Source organism: Taudactylus pleione, unplaced genomic scaffold (genome assembly GCF_031769625.1).
Source record: "Taudactylus pleione unplaced genomic scaffold, aTauple2 ptg000903l, whole genome shotgun sequence".
NCBI lineage: Eukaryota > Metazoa > Chordata > Amphibia > Anura > Myobatrachidae > Taudactylus > Taudactylus pleione.
In genome coordinates this window covers 2,408,108-2,429,785 of record NW_028285304.1, presented here as the reverse complement: position 1 = coordinate 2,429,785, position 21,678 = coordinate 2,408,108, and the positions used below count along the sequence as shown (strand labels likewise).

General features: G+C 49.5%; 1 protein-coding gene across 4 annotated transcripts in view; it reads left to right on the top strand.

Moving 5' to 3' along the window:
• Positions 1-8,601, top strand: part of LARGE1 (LARGE xylosyl- and glucuronyltransferase 1) — a 469,066-nt gene extending 460,465 nt beyond the window's left edge. For all 4 annotated transcript variants that reach the window (XM_088459224.1, XM_088459227.1, XM_088459226.1 and 1 more), the window contains exons 14-15: positions 2,657-2,852; positions 4,820-8,601. In XM_088459224.1, the coding sequence (XP_088315350.1) occupies positions 2,657-2,852; positions 4,820-5,017 (394 nt within the window). In that variant the 3' untranslated portion in view covers positions 5,018-8,601. The remainder of the gene's footprint in view (positions 1-2,656; positions 2,853-4,819) is intronic.
• Positions 8,602-21,678: the final 13,077 nt, after the last annotated feature.

Genomic DNA, 21,678 nt, shown 5'->3' with positions numbered 1-21,678 from the left:
AAAAAAAGTTAATGGCGTCTCGTTGTTGGAAATCTCCAGAAGCCGCACAACAACACTCGATAATTCCAGATGGAGATGATGTGTCATATTGAGAACTTCACTTCACACAGACCACTAAAACATAAACAACATCTCGGGAGTGACAAGACTCGAATATTTCAGCCTGAGGAAAATAACTGGGGCTTATAACATACGCTTAACAGATGCTGTCACTTATTCCTGGCTCCAAATTATTCTCAGATTGTGCTTCCAAAAATTTCCTCCCCTCCCGGCGAAGTAACCCAGAAGGCACAAAATGATACGTTTCATGCCGCAGATCTTGATCCCTCCTGATGTTATGGGGTCGCCATGTGTCCGGTGGAGGCCTCTGCCGCGCGGGTCGCATCTGGCCGTGCCTCGCGCTGTAATTAGCGGAGGCCTGCTCACAGCATAGCGGGAGAGGAGGTGGCACCATTGCAATTTACCTCCTCCAGACCTTGATGTACAGCCAGGATCTACGAATGCGACACAGCAGGACTCTTATCAAAATCTGTTACAAATTAAAGCTTAGCTGATTCCTTCCAGCAGCTGGCAAAGCCTCTAAATGTACGAGAAGGGAGAAAAAATAAAAAATAAATAAGCACCTAGTACGGTTTAGTTTTTGTTTTCCTGCACTCAGAAACATTAAAGGGGCAGGAACCCACCAAGGGCACTGATAGTGGGGGGTACAAGTTGCCCGAGCATCTGTAGGGGCCCAGGAGTGCAGTGGTTGAATGCCCGACCCCCCATGATGCCACGACCACCCCCCACGGCATGCATTGGCATGTACATCAGGATGGGGCATAGCCTCTCACTCCAGTAGCCACACCTCCCCCATTACCCAATCCCCACCTGATGTCTCGGCCGCCATCTTTGAGTCTGGCAGACATGCGATATTACCCAGCAACCTATAACTCCAACCACTTTGCTGAGATTGCCTCAGCCATGGATGAAACACGGTGGCCACATAGGGATGTCGCATGTCATTTTTTTAACCAGCATAAGCTGTTTGTGCATCCTATTCATATCACTTTTCGAATTAGACGCGTTTTAAGGGGAAAAGTTGCAGGAAAAGACGTTGGGCGCTCACGGGTTATGTGTAACGCGACTTGTAGCGCACGGAGGATAGATGTATGTGGACACATCTGTATGGTAAAGTTCTTATACTTGGACAGATTTTGAGACATTTCGTATTTAGAGTGCGAGCTTTTGTTCTCTGGCGTCTGCAGCAGGTGGCTGAAAGTAGCTGCGATTGCTGACAATGGGCCTGATTCAGAGCCGGTCGCTATTTGCGCTCGCTCGTCCAGAAAATAGGGGTGGCTATGCAAATGAACCGTTCGCTGTTTGCGGTCTGTTCACGCCTCTAGGTCTGAATGAGCGAACAAAACTTGCGGTCGTTTTTTGGGAAACTACGCCCCCTGGCCGCTCGCATCCTACGTCATGTCCGTTATTTATTAGATTAATCGAGTACATCGAACAGGGTATGAACTGCTCGCTATTCTTGTGGTTGGTTTTTGCTACCACAATTTTGCGATCAGTTCTGGCTTAAAAAAAACCCAGTGACGTGGTCAATGACGCTGCTGTTTTAATTATGCACACCCATAAAACGCCCGTTTTGACCTTTAAGCACGCCTGCGGTCGGATCTCCACTCCCCGTTTTCAAGCACCTTCCCCTGTTACCACCCACATACGCCTCCTCATGTCACTCAAAATAGCAGGCATTCGCTATTTTGCGAGCACATGAATTTCGGCCGCGCTGACTGGTTCGCGCATGCGTATAACGATCCGTACGCATGCTCAGTTGGGCAAACATCGCTCGGAGCGAACGAGCTGCCGCTTACGAGTGGCTCTGAATCAGGCCCAATGTTCCCCTGAACATCCCAGCTCTATTGCAGATACCTGAGGGAATCTCAGGTGGTCACAAGGAAATTCCATCCTATTAATCATATTTTATTGCATGGTCAGCTTTACATATAGGAACTAGGGATGTGCAGGCTCGGATTAGTTCGGATTTTCCCGCCAAATTTGGATTTTTCCACGTCAATAAACGGGTCTCAGAAAGAGGCAACACGTCCTTTCATGGACAAACATCATCTTTCCTGGACTTTTGTCCAGGAATGATGATATTTGTTCATGAAAGATGACGTTTTGCCTCTTTCTGAGACCCGATTTTTGGCGGGAAAAAAAAATCAGAATTTGGCGGGAAAATCTGAACTAATCCGAGCCTGCACATCCCTAATAGGAGCTGCATTGTGCCTTCCCGACATCATATTTTATTATTATTATTATTAGTAGTACATTTTGGGTGCCACAAGTGTTCCGCAGCGTTGTACAAAGAGCAAAACAATAAGACAATACAGGGTAAAACAGTACAGTACATATAGCACTACAAATCTCCACACAGACACTGATGCAATATGCGCAATAGAAAAGTACAGCGTCAGCTGAAACTCTTAGCTGTCAGCGCGGGCGGATATGACCGGTCTAGTTCGCCTGAAAAAAAATCAAAAACAGATGATTGGCGTCCAGGGCGCAGAAAGCCCAAGGAGGGTGTGTAGCAGGTGAGAGAAGTAGGTGCTGAGAACAGGAGGGAGAAAGGTCCTGCTCGTGGAGCTTACAGTCTAACATATTTCCGCAGGTACCACGTCTGGACGAAAGGACACTCTCCCACCAACTTTGCCAAATGGCGGACCGCGACAACCCCTTACCGCGTGGAGTGGGAAGCGGATTTCGAGCCATACGTGGTGGTCAGACGAAACTGCCCAGAATATGACCGGAGATTCGTTGGATTTGGGTGGAACAAAGTTGCTCATATCATGGAGCTGGACGCACAGGTAACAAGGGCGATTATGTTGCTGCTGCGTAAGTCTGTGGTGTGGATTTGGCGCGAGGTCGGAGAGTTTGTGCTCGGAAATGACCCAATGTTTTCTTATATAATACATAATTGATGCTTTCGTGAGATTATATATATATATATATATACTTTTTAAACTCGACCAATGTAATAGAGACCGGGAACAGGCAAACTTCCATGTTTTTCAGGGGCCTATTCATCATACCTAAAAATTCTCTGGAGGTAATTAGGTTTAGAACTGGCATGGAGTTCTACCTAATTACCGGAGGAATTCATCATTCCTCCTCCCCATAACTATCTATTCCGAAAAGCTGTCATTTTTGCGATGACAGCCTTTTGGGAAATTGAAACTTTTCCCTCTATACCTACCTTACCGCAGCTGGAATCCGTGCTGCGCATGCGCTGTTACATCTGTAAAACCAGCGCATGTGCAGCACTGCTTACAGCTGCGGTAATTTTGTGTGTCCCCCTCCCCCCTCCGAAAACCTTCCCCCCCCCCCGTCTCCCAGCAGACCACTGTACAGTTTAGAAAAAAAAAAAAGCGTTTTTTTTTTTTTTTTTATAAAGTTTATTGTGTTCTGCTGGGAGACCACTTGTCAGACCAGCCTCCGGAGCCAGAGGACAGTCCAGAGTGCCGCAGGTAGAAGCCGGGGGACCTGTCAACGCTGACACAGGTAAGTCTCACCTATTCGCCAACTCACAGTGGCGAATAGTAACTCAATCAAATTCCAAAAATTCATAATTTTCGGAATTTGATGAGTACCATAATTTCATCATCCCCATATTAATGTATGGGGAGTGTAGAAATGAACACAGGGTAACTTACGCTCTGAGCAGAGCGCTCGCTCTGAATCAGGGCCCTCCTCCCTGAAAATGGAGCGTCCTCTTGGACGCTCGCATAGCTCTGGGTGACCACCCACAGCATATGCGAGCGTCCATGATGATGGTCACGATGGTCTTGACCATCGCGACCATCAGGCTTGCAACGGAGACCCTGCGGTAGGGTCTCGCTGCTGCAAGCCCAGGAGTGATTTTGGCTCTATCAGAGCCAAAATCACTCCCACTGACATCACTAGTGATGTCAGTGGGGCCGGCTCCAGACAGTAGGCGTTCCCATGGGAACGCCTCCGTCTGGCAGGCACACCCCCGGCACGCCCACCAAAGGGGGCGTGCTGTCAATCAACATCGACAGCACGCCCCCTTTGGTGCGAGACCAGGAGCGACAGCTTGGCTGTCGCAGTCCGGGTCTCGCGCATGCGCACGACGGAGCTCCCTCCGTCGTGCGCATGTGAAGTGGGGGAACATCGACCCGTTTGCGAGCGTCCTTTGCTCGCGAACGGGTCTGAATGACCCCCTTAACCAGGAGATTAACATTAAGTAAGGAAAATGTCCTTAAAAACTTTATTTTAGTGTTGATGAATAGGCCCCTCAGACTCAAAAAACTCTCACGATTTAATCTCTCATCCAGATGTTTTCCCATTTTGAAGATACAACTCGACCAATGTATTAGTGTGAGCGATTACTGCTAAACTGTCACATTTTCTACCCTTTACATTTGGCCCCGTGTGTATTTATATGGTCACAGCGGTAACGTCTTATATCCAATTAAAGTACTGGATAAATCATCCTATATATAATTTTAACACAAAATATACCTGTCTCATATAACAGCCATACTTGGCATGAGGCAATGGGAGAACCTTGCTGCTTGTTACTGACTGAAGCAAGCGATCTGTTGCAATAAAGACTGCTTCATCTGCGAGTACTAAGGCTAGGCACAGTCAGCGTCGGTAATCTATATTCTCCATCTCCGCTTCACGGCACAGAGATCTGCAAGCGGTACTAGAGCTTATGGCGCATTGCTTAGCCATGTTTATTATCATCTTTTTCTCGCCCTCTGTACTGTACGTCCTGTCTCTGACCTCTCATTCTATTCTTTTCCGGCAGGAGTACGAATTCACGGTCCTGCCCAACGCCTATATGATCCACATGCCCCACGCCCCGAGCTTTGACATCACCAAGTTCCGCTCTAACAAGCAATACCGGATCTGCCTGAAAACGCTGAAGGAGGAGTTTCAACAGGACATGTCCCGTCGCTATGGATTCACAGCCCTCAAATACCTCACTGCTGAGAATAACAGCTGAGACCGGGGGGGGGTGGGGGAGGGGTTCACCGGTGCCTGACGACCGCTATGATGAAGACCTTGAGGGCATTAGATCGGCCATTACTGGTTGGCTGGAGACTGACAGTGTTTTGGAGACCCTTGGTTCATTTGTTCAAGAAATTTGCTGCCCCGTCCCTCCCGATCGTTGAAGCAGGGAACACGGATGTGGGTTCGGGGTGAAGATTAAACGTTGGGACTGAGGATTTCCGCATCTCCCCTGGTGCTAGAGAATGAGGCATAAGCACTTTGGATCCGATTTAGAAACAAAGCTAACATCGTGTCTCGCTTATAGCGGGAAGCAGTCCCAGGTCGGCCACGTCTCTCTGTCTTAGTCCTGTTGCAAGCGTCAACTTCAGAGACATCGTAAGGCAAAAAGTTTCACTCCGAGAACCAACGGCTGAATCTTTGCTTTGGGATGTTGTCATCTAAATCAAAAAGATAAGGCAGAGATTTGGCACAGACGGGTGAGCCATTACCCACCAATTATTTTTAAAAGTTGGTCCAAATATCATTGTCCATAAAATTTGCTACACTCTCAAGAGGATCACGGGGAGAAAGATCATTGACTCTAGCGCTGCAAGTCCCGTAATACAAACTGTGCTGAATAGTGGTACTCCCAGCTCAGGCAAATGCTGTTTCACTCCTTGCCTGCAGGGGTCAGAATTGAGGAACTAGATGTTAAAATCTCAAACGCTTCATGCAAAACAAAAACATAATATTGTAACATTGTAAAGATCCAAAGGGCATTTCTTTCTATTTTTGTATTGTATTCATCCCTGTATAAAAGAAAATGAAAAAAACACAGACATGCCCTGGTATCTATACGACGTACTTACGTGGAACGCTGATACTACTAGACTGGAAAAATCATTTTCAAGAGCTGGAAAGCTGGCGTATGGCCGCGGTGACCTAGCTCCTGGGCGCATTGTCGCCCTGTCATGCACCTTTGAATAAGAACATGGCGCACTATATAATAATTCCGTGTGTCCCAACGCTGACATCTTCAGCAAAGTCTGCAGAGACTAACGAAGACTCGCTTTGCCCACGGGACAAAACATCTTTTGTTCATGGTGTGAAAAGCTGGCGATTCCTTTTCTGGCTGTCGGGTTTGTGCGCGCTGCAATTAGAGATGGTCCTGCGAGTGCCGAGCGGACTAGGCGTCAAGAGACAATGATGCAGTCGGACGTATGTAGACTTGCCATTTATACTGCGGCTTGTTCATTTTCAGTTTGGATCATTTTAACTCTTTCCTTCCTGGGAGACCTGGAATAATAATACTATACAACGTCTCAGCTGGCCTTCCTTCCCGGGTTAGGGTCCACCTCGATCAGCTCTACAGCGTCCGTTCAGTTCAACGCAAGACATGAGGTCAAGTGTTTAGAAAGACAGAGGAATTAATTTATGGAAAAGGGTTATTTATGTCGCCCAATTATTAAACAAAAAACAAAGAACGCGCTTCTCCTTCCGAAAACGCAGAGCAAGGAGACAACGCGACAAACCGGCGAGTTTAGCCAACACCCGAGAAACGGTTGATTGCCTTGATCTGTGCGAAGCTGGAATCGTTAACTTAATGGAATTTTCCACTATTTTTTACCGTTCAGTATTAATTGTCATGTTTACAAAGAGAACTCTAAGTCTAATGCACTAGACCAGCCAGCAGGCTGCTTGTTAACCAATGGAAGGAGACTCTCTGGGGCAGGTAAAACGCGTTGCGTCCTCTTCTCATCCGTTAGCGGTGGTTAATAATGAATTGCCGTGTTGCACTAGTGCAACGCTTTCACATGAATAGGTAAAGTTCCCTTCAGTTCTTCAAATATATACAGGTTTCATTTTTGAAACTAAAAATGCACTAACAAAAAAAAAAAAAAGTTTAGCCTCACAGGGTCCTGACATTCAACAGAAGACTTTTTGAATTGACAATACTGCTATTTAGCTGTATACAAGGGGATTGTGTCATTATACAGTCTGGACCCCCATCTCAGATTCTGATATCCCATTATGAATCCTGGTACCCCACACAAGGCCGGCGCCCCCATGCACCTCAATCGTAGGCAGTATGTATAACTTGTGACAGGTATTTTGTTGAGAGTGAGGCGTATTTAGTTTATTATAATTCAGTCCCCTAACAAAATGGCGGCTAAATCATAGAGATAGCTGTAAAACAGGTTTCTCTAGAGCAGCCCCTTGGAAGACACATATGTAATGGTTGCAAGGTGTACGCTGGCCCATATGTCAATGGGGGTCCCGTGCCGCAACACCTTGTTCCCAGAATATACCACACTGAGGGCCTGATTCAGACCCGGTCGCAAGCGCTGAGCGCTCGCAACCGGGTCGATGGTGGCCCAGAGCGCATGCGCACGACCCGGATAGCGACGGGAAATTCGTCGCTCCGGGTCTCGCACCAAAGGGGGCGTGTTGTCGATGTTGAGTGACAGCACGCCCCCTTTGGTGGGCGGGCCGGGGGGGTGGCTGCCCAGACGGAGGCATTCCCATGAGAACGCCTACCGTCTGGGGGCGGCCCCACTGACATCACTGTTTGAGCCGAAAGCTCTCTGGGGCTTGCGGCCACGAGACCCTGCCACAAGGGTCTCGTCGCAAGCCCGATGGTCGCGATGCTCTTGACCAACGCAACCATCATCATGGCCGACGCTATAGTTGTGGGTGGTCACCCACAGCTATGCGAGCAGCCAGGAGGCCGTTCTTAAAAAAAAAAGACCGACCCTGATTCAGAGCGACCGGCTCTGAATCAGGGCCTGAGTGCCGAGCAGTAGGTCACTTCCCTCCCTACCCTCCCATCTTTCTGAAACTATCATACAAAAGATGTCCGCCAGCAGAAAGTAAAGGAAGTAGGGAGCAGTGCACCCCCCCCAGCTATTTATAGGACTCATGACCTTATTCAGAGTCGGTTGTTGCGGCCGCACGGTCGTAAGGTAAAAGGGTCCGGATATGCAAATGAAGCGCTCGCAAGTTGCGTCGTTAAGATGGGATCGTTAGCTGGACGAGCGAGGGGAGGATGCGGCCGTAAGTCTAAAAATACGCCCCCTTCTCGTTCCCATTACACGTCATCTCCGGGCATATAAGGATTAATCGAGACCATCGGGAACCATCGGAGCTGGTCGTAGAGCTTAAGGTTGACCATACCCTCTCTTAACACTATGATCAAGTCAGTGTAAAAACCTCCCATGTCACGTGTGCCATGACACTACTTAGTTAATTATGCACTCCCATAAAACGCCGTTTGCATAGTCAGACACGCCTGCGTTCGGATCTCTACTCCCCCGTTCACAAGCACCTTCCCCTGTTACCACCCACAAACGCCTCATCCTGTCACTCAAACTAACGACCTGGCCAAGTTGAAGGAGAGAGCAATTTCTAATCGTAATAGCTAGTTTGCGCACGCGCATTGCGAATTTTACGCATGCGCAGTTTAGCAAACATCAGTGGCGTACGACTGACTCTGAATGAGGTCCTCAATACCAACAATTGCCATTCCTTCTGAGAGGAGGAATTGGGCCCTAGTGCATCTTCATAGGGGTAAATTTACTAAGATGGGAGTTCTATTAAGAAGTGATGTTGCCCATAGCAACCAATCAGATTCTACTTCTCATTTATCTAGCACCTTCTAGAAGATAATACCTGGAATCTGATTGGTTGCTATGGGCAACATCACTTCTCAATAGAACTCACATCTTAGTAAATTTACTCCTAGTGATAGAATGCTTGCACAGTCTGGGGTGTGTGATCTCGCAGGCCAATAGGAAGCCACAAGCTTTGTTACTGGCCTTCGCAGTCAAATGCCCCTATTTGGTTTAATAGGGCTCTGCACAGTGTGGGCCATTGGGAGTCGCCTATTATAACCCACCACTGTTATGAACCCACGGGGCAGGTACCCTGTACTGTCTATTTGTTTTGCCCTCTGGCCCTGATTCAGAGCCGGACGCTCTGACCAGAGCACTCGCTCTGAATCAGGGCCGTCCTATTTAAATTTGGAGCGGCCTTTTGGACGCTCGCATAGCTGTGGGTTACCACCCACAGCTTATGCGAGCGTCCATGATGATGGTCGCGATGGTCAAGACCATCGCGACCATCGGGCTTGCGACGAGACCTTGCGGTAGGGTCTCGGTGACCGCAAGCCCTGGAGTGATTTTGGCTCTATCAGAGCCAAAATCTCTCCCACTGACATCACTAGTGATGTCAGTGGGGCCGGACCCAGACGGTAGGCGTTCCCATGGGAACGCCTCCGTCTGGCAGTCTCAACAGCACGCCCCCTTTGGTGCGAGACCTGGAGCGACGGCTTCCCTGTCGCTCCCCGGGTCTCGCGCATGCGCACGATGGAGCTCCCTCCGTCGTGTGCATGCGCACTAGGGCACCATCGACCCGCTTGCGAGTGCTCAGCGTTCGCGAGCGGGTCTGAATCAGGCCCACTGTACGGTGATGCGGAGCACTTGTGGCGCCCTATAAATAAAGTTTAATAACAATAACCCCCTCCCCTCTCTCTCAGCACCCCCTGCTGATTGCAGTTCTGACATTAATGTCAGTATAATGTCCTTTGAGATTCCTGCAGATAATCCTGTATTCACATATAAAATAATCCTCCCCGGATCATAGCCTTGGCTGAAATATGTAGTACTGGCAGGATCTAGAACTGATATATACAGTATATGAACATTACTAGTAGTTCTTTATATATGGGATTAGTGTTCCTTTTAAAAAACAAACAAACACCTATTTGTGCCCAGAGCCCCGTCATTCCGGCTGCTTGCTCGCATTTATTTTTTGTGTAGTTTCCCAACAATCTCCAGTAGGTGCGGGAGGAAACTTGGTGGTGGCGCGTTCCAACGTTTCCCAGAACCTGACACTCCGCTGGAGGTCGTTTTTCACTCATTCAATGTGCAAATTTTTTTCATTGCCTGATTTTTACGCCAAGATATATATTTTTTTTCATGGTGACAAAAGTCTAAACTTATTATGTCGGCAACAATTTTTACGGAGCGGGATAAAAAAAAAGTTTGCATGAAAATTTATTATTTCTGTTTTTGTATTTGCGTTCGGTTTCACTGCAGATAAGGTAACACACATTTATAAAGAGGGAGACGCTTAAAGCCAGTCCCGGGGGGGAAAAAATTAAATAAAAAATCAGTTTATTATTTCCCTGTTCCGAACCTCAAAAACATACAGTAAATATATACAGTATACATATGTAGAAAAGTGCGCCGCAGCAACCACGCCGCTGTGGGTTTTCCTCCAGCGCTTAGCGGATGAGAAGAGAGACGCAGTGTTTCCGGCCTCCAGAGTTCATGGGTTGTAAATAAATTCAAGGACATTTGTTTATTTTCAGTTGTGCAATAAAATTGTGAAATAATGTTGTGCCCCGGTGATTGGTTTGGTCTGTGTATGGGACTCACTTATGCTGCCCGGACCTGCTGCAATCCAGGCTCTCTCGCTACACATGAGCCAATCAGATTGTCTGACTTGTGTGACTATAGCGGATGATTCAAGGAAGAGCTAATCGCTAAGTCTAACTGGCTGATTACAATCATTGGTTCTATGTTTACATGTGATGTAATATAGTGCTAAAAATGCTCTTAATACACATATTATATAAGGCTGGTGGGAATGAGGCCCTGATTCAGAGCCGGACGCTCTGACAGAGCGCTCGCTCTGAATCAGGGCCGGCCTTCTTGTTTTTTAGAGTGGCCTCCTGGCCGTTCGCATAGCTATGGGTGACCACCCACAGCTATAGCAAGCGGCCAGGAAGATGGTCGCGATGGTCGCGACTATCGGGCTTGCGACGAGACCCTTGTGGTAGGGTCTCGTTGCCGTAAGCCCCAGAGAGATTTCGGCTCTAACAGAGCCGAAATCTCTCCCACTGACTCGTGATGTCAGTGGGGCCGCCCCCAAACGGAGGCGTTCACATGGGAACGCCTCCGTTTGGGCAGCCACTCCCCCAGCCCGCCCACCAAAGGGGGCGTGCTGTCACTCAACATCGACAGCATGCCCCCTTTGGTACGAGACCCGGAGCGACGGTTTGCCCGTCGCTATCCGGGTCTTGGGCATGCGCACGACGGAGCCAGCTCCGTCATGCGCACTGGGCCACCATCCACCCGCTTGCGAGCGCATAGCACTCGCGAGCGGGTCTGAATCAGGCCCTCAGCTCTAAAGGTGCATACACACACAACGATTTTTTGAACGATTATCGATATCGTTTATCGTTCAATCGTTGAAAAAAACTTTCACTTTCTGAGTTAAAATGAGCGATTATCGTTCATGCGCGTTCACATTTGTAGTTTGTAGTTCAGTCAGACTGACCAACTGAACGATTTTCATTAAGGGAATATGCAAAAATCGTTTGTAGTTCAAAAAAATCGTTCATTACACTTTAAAAAATCTGACAGAAAATCATTCAGGGCTGTTGACATGGGGGGAAATTAAATGTCCTTCGTCATGACGGGAGCATATGATGGCGGGTAATTGATACGGCATCGGTAGAATAACCTGACACGGTGACATGGTCGTGAGGTGACTCAAACACTGCAGAAGATCAGAGGTGTAGATAGTTGGGATGAGCTTATTATATACAGAGCAATGAGATTTGACAAATCGGTCTTTTTCAACCGGATTGCCAAAATATTATTCAGTGGGCGGCGCAGGCATAGTCCGGAATGGCTTCCAAGCAACTTAATCAAAGACACTTACAACTGGTTCATTTTTAATGAAAGTGCCCAGTTTTTAATGAAAGTGCTCTGCCATCGATTGTCAATGTTTTTGGGTTTTTTTTACCATTGGTAAGAAACCATCGATGGTTGAGCCACTTGCCATCGGGGATCATCATCTCATCGATGGTGAAAGCACACGCTATCGCTACCAGATCTTTGATGGTTGATGGACAGCCCTACAGTTGTATTCTTTAGAACACCTTTTTGCTGCTACATCACTGTTATAAGATCGTTCCGTGTACTTGGAAAATAGTTGTTGTAGATCAGTACAAAAAAAAGTGGAATAAAATGAACAAGGTACACTCTGACGGGTAGGGTGATATAGTTGTTACAATACTGGCTGCTTGTAATGTCACCGTGTCACTGAATAATGTTGTTTGAAAAAGACTTCTGAAGCGACGCTTAAAGGTGACTTGGAAAAGTGGATCAAATAGATAAGTCGTCAATTTAGCAGTCATCTCTTAGTGCTGATAGTGTATCAGTATTAACGTGGGCGCCCGTCCATATAGGTATCCAACTTGTTCTGGCCTCCCATGCTGAGCTACCATCAAGGCTTCTGTAGTTACGTGGGCCCAATAGGTCCATACACTACTGAGGGGGGCCCACACCGCACACCAACCGTCCGAAGTCCGGCGTCGGGCTGTAGCACTGGACGAAACTCCTGAAAAATGGCTACCGTGGCCATTTTTTTCCGCCATTGTACGCATGTGCACAAGGGAAATCGCCGGGAAAATGGCGTCCGCTCCATTTTCCCAGTGACATGCGCAGTAGGCTCTAGGCACAGACTAGTGTCCAGAGTCTACTGCTGCGGTGACGCGGCCGGCCGCCGGGGAGAGAGGAGGGGGCCCCCTCCTCTCTTAAGACGCCGGTGGGGTGGCTGCCGAAACTGAGGCGTTCCCATGAGAACGCCTGTCGTTTGGGGGCGGCCCCACTGACATTACGAATTATGTCAGTGGAGAGATTCCGGCTCTATTAGAGCCGAAATCTCTCTGGGGCTTGCGGCCACGAGACCCTACCACAAGGGTCTCGTCGCAAACCCGATGGTCTTGACCATCGTGACCATCATCATGGCCGCTCGCTGTAGTTGTGGGTGGTCACCCACAGCTATGTGAGCGGCCAGGAGGTCGTTCTAAAAAAAAAACCCGGCCCTGATTCTGAGCGAGCGCTCTGTCAGAGTGACCGTATCTGAATCAGGCCCAATGTGCACTACAAACGGCATTGCATAAGGGGCTCTGTATAAGAGGCACTACTGGGGGCACTGCATAATGTGCTCTACAGGGGGCATTGCATGAGGGGCTCTGTATAAGAGGCACTACTGGGGGCACTGCATAATGTGCACTACAGGGGGCATTGCATGAGGGGCACTACTACTGGGGGCATTAAGGTGCATATGGAATGGAAAGGAATGTTCCCAGAGTGACGGTGGGGTTTATGTTGACACTCCCCCATTGTTCAGTGGCCACGCCCCTTGTGGTATGTGGCCATGCCCACTTTTTAGGTGCACGCACATACGTTTTTCATCTTGCCCAACTGATGGCACCTTTATGAAGGTGCTGAACCATGGTGAAAGTATGGGACTATTTATTTTTAGAAATATATATAATATTTAATCAATTTTATATGGAATAAGTTGAAGATAATATTACAATTAAGGTTTGTTACCACTAGTAAGAGGATTTCTGGAACACGATATATTTTATTCCCAATGTGCACAGCTCCCTGCTGCCTGCTGACATCTGAGCGCCAGCCAGCATCTGTTCCTGTGCCCTGGCATGGATGCTGAGGGCTTTATTTTCTACACTTACTGTATATTAAGCACAGACAAATACAGGCTGGTCTTAGCATTATATCTCCCAGTGTCGGTCACATTTGTCCCAGAAGCAGACGGGAGCGGATAACCACAGCCTGGTATCAGGAAATAAGGGCCCAACACATGGATCCTGCTGTAGGGACTGTAACAGGCTGCAAGGTCACATGTCAGTAACATCATCATAGACTCCGCACCACAGACTTGTAACAGAACGGGTTCCTTAGCGTCCATGAAATTAGCGTACAGCGGTGGCAGTAACCAGTTTCCACCGTAGCCCCGAACTCTCACCCACCTCAATACAAAATCCTGCAATTGTCAAATAACAGGTCACATTTTATAGTTTCCAATGCTCCGTGGTGGGGGCTAAGCACTTATTATACATCAGTGTATATAGTTAACAAACATTTGAGTGCGGCGCCAGTCAATGCAGGGACATAACACGCAGGTTTTATTATTAAGCTGCCTTTCATTGATTTGTCCGGTTTGATAAAGTTAGGAAAGCAGTCGGCTTCGCATTGCATGATGGTCTCTGTAGTCCTAGAGCGATGCTTAGTGCACTGTAGTGATAAGCTACTAAGCCTACGGTGGTGTCTGTATGTCCTTTAGAGGACCCTGACGTCATCAGTTAGTGTCCAACGTCATTCCCTACCATCGACGTGAACATAGAGGGGGAATATAATTCTGTGGCAAGCGTCAAATTTCTTCGTTTGGTGGCTTTATGGGCATGGAAGCGCCCTCACTCCATGTCACTTCCAGGTCCTAGCAATGAAGGGGAAATCAGCTCTACACTAAGCCTACGCCCAAACTGTGACTCCCTGGCAGCACGCAAGTAGCCGTCCTCTCCCGGCGCTGGTTGGATAACTTGTCTGTACAGGGACGCGCTTTTTGGCTGCATGTGTTCCCGGAGCTGCGCGATAGCATTGTGTCAGTGTTGTGGCTGTGAATGAGGGGCCTGGGAGAGGGGAAGCAATCGGGAAGCTGACTGCCTAAATACCGGCAGCCGGCTTCCCGACTGGCTTATCCCGGCATGGGTGAAATGCCGGGCGTCTAGAGGTAGACGCCCGCATTTCCCCGACACCGGGAGACCGGCGCCCAGCATCACGATCGTAGTGATGCTGGGCACCGCGAGCGGACAGCTGCGGGGGGGGGGAGGGTTAGGTTTAGGGCTCCCGGGGGGGACTTAGGGTTAGGCCCCCCCCCCGGGAGGGTTAGGGTTAGGCTAGGGGGGAGGGAGGGTTATGCACCCCCGGGGGGAACTTAGGGTTAGGCACCCCCACGGGGGGACTTAGGTTTAGGCAGCGGGGAAGGGGGTGGTTAGGGTTAGGCACTTAGAGGGGGAAGTTAGGGTTAGGCACCCCTAAGGAGGGTTAGGGGGGTTAGGTTAGTACATACTTATCTATCCACGATCGGGATTTCCAGCGCTGTCGGGCTTCCGCTGCTTCGCACTCTGCTCCTGTCGGGCTGCCGCTGACGGGAATCGGCCATGCGGCCGGCGGTATATCATACCCATTCCTGGGAGAGAGCAGCGATGTCCACATATGGAGGCCAAATCAGTCAAAGCAGAGACCCCTCAGGCTTACTGAGCTCTGTCATCAGGTAGGTGGTGTGGCAGGTTATTCCAGCTGCCCCTTAGGGGGTGACTGCACCAAAATCTACTTATATCTCCCCCCCCAACTAAAAATATTGTGCCTCCCCTGATAGTTAATGCATGTTAGCGACATTCTGGAAGCCCCCCCTTTTGCGTGTGGGCGCGGGGGGCCGGCGGCCGTTCCTGGAGACATGCTACTCTTGCAGAATTGCTGTATTATATATATACAGGCCAGTCAGGAGGTCACCAGGGATACGAGGGAGAGTCTCCTGTCTCCTCAGCAGAGCTCTGCAGATAGTGAGCACCACACAAAATAGGGTGAGATGTATCACTCCATATAAAGAGCACACATTGAGATGTTGCCCATAGCAACCAATCAATCAGATTCTAGCTTTCATTTTATAGAACCTACAAGAATGATAGCTAGAATTTGATTGGTTTGATAAATACCCCCCTTAAGCTTGATGTATATAGATAGTATATACACTATATGATGTATGACCCAGCCCATAGTGCAATGTGATCTAAGTATACATTGCGCAAGCCGTACGCTCTGCATGATCCGGTGTAGGATGTCGCAATGTGTCGTTACGTGCTGCATGTAACAGCACCTGTTCGTTCAACATATCGTCCCGTCTGCTGGACATATCGCATGGGACGATTCGATTAACAACATGAACGCTCAATTGGGCGTACACACTGGACAATCCGTACAATATATATCATTCTGATCTGTGTCGAAACGATATATCAAACGATATATCTTATAGTGTGTACCCAGCTTTAGAGTGAAGTGTTTCTTTAAGGGTTGTCCATAATATAGACCTTACTGTTAACCCCGGTGAGCTGTTCATCTAGGTACCGCAGTTCCTAAGGAGATAATCAAGTTGGGGACATGTATTTTCCTCACTACCCTGACAGTGGTATCGCCGCCCAAGTTGATCGGTCTCTAAAGTAGTCCTGTACCATGTACAACAGCTCCGACACAGGACAGGAACAGAGTTGCTTCTTCTGGCTCCATGTTATATTGGTTACCATCTGGCGCGGAGATTCCCTATAAAGGGTGAGACCTCTACACGACTAATCTACAAAGAGTACAAATTATAGAGCAATTCAATGTGTATTATACATTTATATGTCATAGGGCATGCAGCTTAATGAGATCACATTGGTCAGTAACATACCTATCACAGATATACTCAGTGATATGTGTTCGTCACTAGTACAGAAGTGTGGACTACAGCCATAGTCAGGACACAGGGATTATTATAGTGCAAGGCAATGACATGAGGACATGATGAATAACTGGCAGCCAATGTGTGGGCATGTGTGCTGTGGGCGTGCTTTGTCTGCTGTGGGTGTGCTTTGTCCAGTATGGGCGTGGTTTGTCCGCTGTGGGCGTGCTTTGTCCGCTGTGGGCGTGCTTTGTCTGCTGTGGGTGTGCTTTGTCCGCAGTGGGCGTGCTTTGTTCGCACTGTGGCTGTGCTTTCTCCGCTGTGGGCTGCTGTGGACGTGCTTTGTCTGCTGTGGGTGTGCTTTGTCCGCTGTGAACGTGCTTTGTCTGCTGTGGGTGTGCTTTGTCTGCTGTGGGTGTGCTTTGTCTGCTGTGGGTGTGCTTTGTCTGCTGTGTGGGTGTGCTTTGTCTGCTGAGGGTGTGCTTTGTCTGCTGAGGGTGTGCTTTGTTTGCTGCGGGTGTTCTTTGTCTGCTGTGGGTGTTCTTTGTCTGCTGTGGGTGTTCTTTGTCTGCTGTGTGGGTGTGCTTTGTTTGCTGTGTGGGTGTGCTTTGTTTGCTGTGAGTGTGCTTTGTCTGCTGTGGGTGTTTTTTGTCTGCTGTGGACGTGCTTTGTCTGCTGTGGGTATTCTTTGTCTGCTGTGTGGGTGTGCTTTGTCTGCTGTGAGTGTGCTATGTCTACTGTGGGTGTTCTTTGTCTGCTGTGTGGGTGTGCTTTGTTTGCTGTGGGTGTGCTTTGTCTGCTGTGGGTGTTTTTTGTCTGCTGTGGACGTGCTTTGTCTGCTGTGGGTATTCTTTGTCTGCTGTGTGGGTGTGCTTTGTCTGCTGTGAGTGTGCTTTGTCTGCTGTGGGTGTTTTTTGTCTGCTGTGGACGTGCTTTGTCTGCTGTGGGTATTCTTTGTCTGCTGTGTGGGTGTTCTTTGTCTGCTGTGTGGGTGTGCTTTGTCTGCTGTGGGTGTGCTTTGTCTGCTGTGGGTGTGCTTTGTCCGGTATGGGCGTGGTTTGTCCGCTGTGGGCGTGCTTTGTCCGCTGTGGGCGTGCTTTGTCCGCTGTGGGCGTGCTTTGTCTGCTGTGGGTGTGCTTTGTTCGGTGTGGGTGTGCTTTGTCCGCAGTGGGTGTGCTTTGTTCGCACTGTGGCTGTGCTTTCTCCGCTGTGGGCTGCTGTGGACGTGCTTTATCTGCTGTGGGTGTGCTTTGTCCACTGTGGACGTGCTTTGTCTGCTGTGGGTGTGCTTTGTCTGCTGTGGGTGTGCTTTGTCTGCTGTGGGTGTTCTTTGTCTGCTGTGTGGGTGTGATTTGTCCGCTGTGGGTGTGCTTTGTCTGCTGTGGGTGTGCTTTGTCTGCTGTGAGTGTGCTTTGTCTGCTGTGGGTGTGCTTTGTCTGCTGTGGGTGTGCTTTGTTTGCTGCGGGTGTTCTTTGTCTGCTGTGGGTGTTCTTTGTCTGCTGTGGACGTGCTTTGTCTACTGTGGGTGTTCTTTGTCTGCTGTGTGGGTGTGCTTTGTTTGCTGTGAGTGTGCTTTGTCTGCTGTGGGTGTTCTTTGTCTGCTGTGGACGTGCTTTGTCTGCTGTGGGTGTTCTTTGTCTGCTGTGTGGGTGTGCTTTGTCTGCTGTGAGTGTGCTTTGTTTGCTGTGGGTGTTCTTTGTCTGCTGTGGGTGTGCTTTGTCTGCAGTGGGTGTGCTTTGTCTGCTGTGGACATGCTTTGTTTGCTGTGTTGGTGTTCTTTGTCTGCTGTGGGTGTGCTTTGTCTGCTGTGTGGGTGTGCTTTGTTTGCTGTGAGTGTGCTTTGTCTGCTGTGGGTGTTTTTTGTCTGCTGTGGACGTGCTTTGTCTGCTGTGGGTATTCTTTGTCTGCTGTGTGGGTGTGCTTTGTCTGCTGTGAGTGTGCTTTGTCTACTGTGGGTGTTCTTTGTCTGCTGTGTGGGTGTGCTTTGTTTGCTGTGGGTGTGCTTTGTCTGCTGTGGGTGTTTTTTGTCTGCTGTGGACGTGCTTTGTCTGCTGTGGGTATTCTTTGTCTGCTGTGTGGGTGTGCTTTGTCTGCTGTGAGTGTGCTTTGTCTGCTGTGGGTGTTTTTTGTCTGCTGTGGACGTGCTTTGTCTGCTGTGGGTATTCTTTGTCTGCTGTGTGGGTGTGCTTTGTCTGCTGTGTGGGTGTGCTTTGTCTGCTGTGGGTGTGCTTTGTTTGCTGTGGGTGTGCTTTGTCCGGTATGGGCGTGGTTTGTCCGCTGTGGGCGTGCTTTGTCCGCTGTGGGCGTGCTTTGTCCGCTGTGGGCGTGCTTTGTCTGCTGTGGGTGTGCTTTGTTCGGTGTGGGTGTGCTTTGTCCGCAGTGGGTGTGCTTTGTTCGCACTGTGGCTGTGCTTTCTCCGCTGTGGGCTGCTGTGGACGTGCTTTATCTGCTGTGGGTGTGCTTTGTCCGCTGTGGACGTGCTTTGTCTGCTGTGGGTGTGCTTTGTCTGCTGTGGGTGTGCTTTGTCTGCTGTGGGTGTTCTTTGTCTGCTGTGTGGGTGTGATTTGTCCGCTGTGGGTGTGCTTTGTCTGCTGTGGGTGTGCTTTGTCTGCTGTGAGTGTGCTTTGTCTGCTGTGGGTGTGCTTTGTCTGCTGTGGGTGTGCTTTGTTTGCTGCGGGTGTTCTTTGTCTGCTGTGGGTGTTCTTTGTCTGCTGTGGACGTGCTTTGTCTACTGTGGGTGTTCTTTGTCTGCTGTGTGGGTGTGCTTTGTTTGCTGTGAGTGTGCTTTGTCTGCTGTGGGTGTTCTTTGTCTGCTGTGGACGTGCTTTGTCTGCTGTGGGTGTTCTTTGTCTGCTGTGTGGGTGTGCTTTGTCTGCTGTGAGTGTGCTTTGTTTGCTGTGGGTGTTCTTTGTCTGCTGTGGGTGTGCTTTGTCTGCAGTGGGTGTGCTTTGTCTGCTGTGGACATGCTTTGTTTGCTGTGTTGGTGTTCTTTGTCTGCTGTGGGTGTGCTTTGTCTGCTGTGTGGGTGTGCTTTGTTTGCTGTGAGTGTGCTTTGTCTGCTGTGGGTGTTTTTTGTCTGCTGTGGACGTGCTTTGTCTGCTGTGGGTATTCTTTCTCTGCTGTGTGGGTGTGCTTTGTCTGCTGTGAGTGTGCTTTGTCTACTGTGGGTGTTCTTTGTCTGCTGTGTGGGTGTGCTTTGTTTGCTGTGGGTGTGCTTTGTCTGCTGTGGGTGTTTTTTGTCTGCTGTGGACGTGCTTTGTCTGCTGTGGGTATTCTTTGTCTGCTGTGTGGGTGTGCTTTGTCTGCTGTGAGTGTGCTTTGTCTGCTGTGGGTGTTTTTTGTCTGCTGTGGACGTGCTTTGTCTGCTGTGGGTATTCTTTGTCTGCTGTGTGGGTGTGCTTTGTCTGCTGTGTGGGTGTGCTTTGTCTGCTGTGGGTGTGCTTTGTCTGCTGTGGGTGTGCTTTGTCCGGTATGGGCGTGGTTTGTCCGCTGTGGGCGTGCTTTGTCCGCTGTGGGCGTGCTTTGTCCGCTGTGGGCGTGCTTTGTCTGCTGTGGGTGTGCTTTGTTCGGTGTGGGTGTGCTTTGTCTGCAGTGGGTGTGCTTTGTTCGCACTGTGGCTGTGCTTTCTCCGCTGTGGGCTGCTGTGGACGTGCTTTATCTGCTGTGGGTGTGCTTTGTCCGCTGTGGACGTGCTTTGTCTGCTGTGGGTGTGCTTTGTCTGCTGTGGGTGTGCTTTGTCTGCTGTGGGTGTTCTTTGTCTGCTGTGTGGGTGTGATTTGTCCGCTGTGGGTGTGCTTTGTCTGCTGTGGGTGTGCTTTGTCTGCTGTGAGTGTGCTTTGTCTGCTGTGGGTGTGCTTTGTCTGCTGTGGGTGTGCTTTGTTTGCTGCGGGTGTTCTTTGTCTGCTGTGGGTGTTCTTTGTCTGCTGTGGACGTGCTTTGTCTACTGTGGGTGTTCTTTGTCTGCTGTGTGGGTGTGCTTTGTTTGCTGTGAGTGTGCTTTGTCTGCTGTGGGTGTTATTTGTCTGCTGTGGACGTGCTTTGTCTGCTGTGGGTGTTCTTTGTCTGCTGTGTGGGTGTGCTTTGTCTGCTGTGAGTGTGCTTTGTTTGCTGTGGGTGTTCTTTGTCTGCTGTGGGTGTGCTTTGTCTGCAGTGGGTGTGCTTTGTCTGCTGTGGACATGCTTTGTTTGCTGTGTTGGTGTTCTTTGTCTGCTGTGGGTGTGCTTTGTCTGCTGTGTGGGAGTGCTTTGTCTGCTGTGTGGGTGTGCTTTGTCTGCTGTGGACAAGCTTTGTCTGCTGTGGGTGTTCTTTGTCTGCTGTGGGTGTGCTTTGTCTGCTGTGTGGGAGTGCTTTGTCTGCTGTGTGGGTGTGCTTTGTCTGCTGTGGACATGCTTTGTCTGCTGTGTGGGTGTGCTTTGTCTGCTGTGGGTATTCTTTGTCTGCTGTGTGGGTGTTCTTTGTCTGCTGTGTGGGTGTGCTTTGTCTGCTGTGGGTGTGCTTTGTCTGCTGTGGCTGTGCTTTGCTGTGTGAGTGTGCTTTATCTGCTGTGTGGGTGTGCTTTGTCTGCTGTGGGTATTCTTTGTCTGCTGTGTGGGTGTTCTTTGTCTGCTGCGTGGGTGTGCTTTGTCTGCTGTGGGTGTGCTTTGTCTGCTGTGGCTGTGCTTTGCTGTGTGAGTGTGCTTTATCTGCTGTGTGGGTGTGCTTTGTCTGCTGTGGGTGTTCTTTGTCTGCTGTGGGTGTTCTTTGTCTGCTGTGGGTGTGCTTTGTCTGCTGTGGACGTGCTTTGTCTGCTGTGGGTGTGCTTTGTCTGCTGTGGGTGTGCTTTGTCTGCTGTGTGGGTGTGCTTTGTCTGCTGTGGGTGTGCTTTGTTTGCTGCGGGTGTTCTTTGTCTGCTGTGGGTGTTCTTTGTCTGCCGTGGACGTGCTTTGTCTACTGTGGGTGTTCTTTGTCTGCTGTGTGGGTGTGCTTTGTTTGCTGTGAGTGTGCTTTGTCTGCTGTGGGTGTTTTTTGTCTGCTGTGGAGGTGCTTTGTCTGCTGTGGGTATTCTTTGTCTGCTGTGTGGGTGTGCTTTGTCTGCTGTGAGTGTGCTTTGTCTGCTGTGGGTGTTTTTTGTCTGCTGTGGACGTGCTTTGTCTGCTGTGGGTATTCTTTGTCTGCTGTGTGGGTGTTCTTTGTCTGCTGTGTGGGTGTGCTTTGTCTGCTGTGGGTGTGCTTTGTCTGCTGTGGGTGTGCTTTGTCCGGTATGGCCGTGGTTTTCCGCTGTGGGCGTGCTTTGTCCGCTGTGGGCGTGCTTTGTCTGCTGTGGGTGTGCTTTGTTCGGTGTGGGTGTGCTTTGTTCGCACTGTGGCTGTGCTT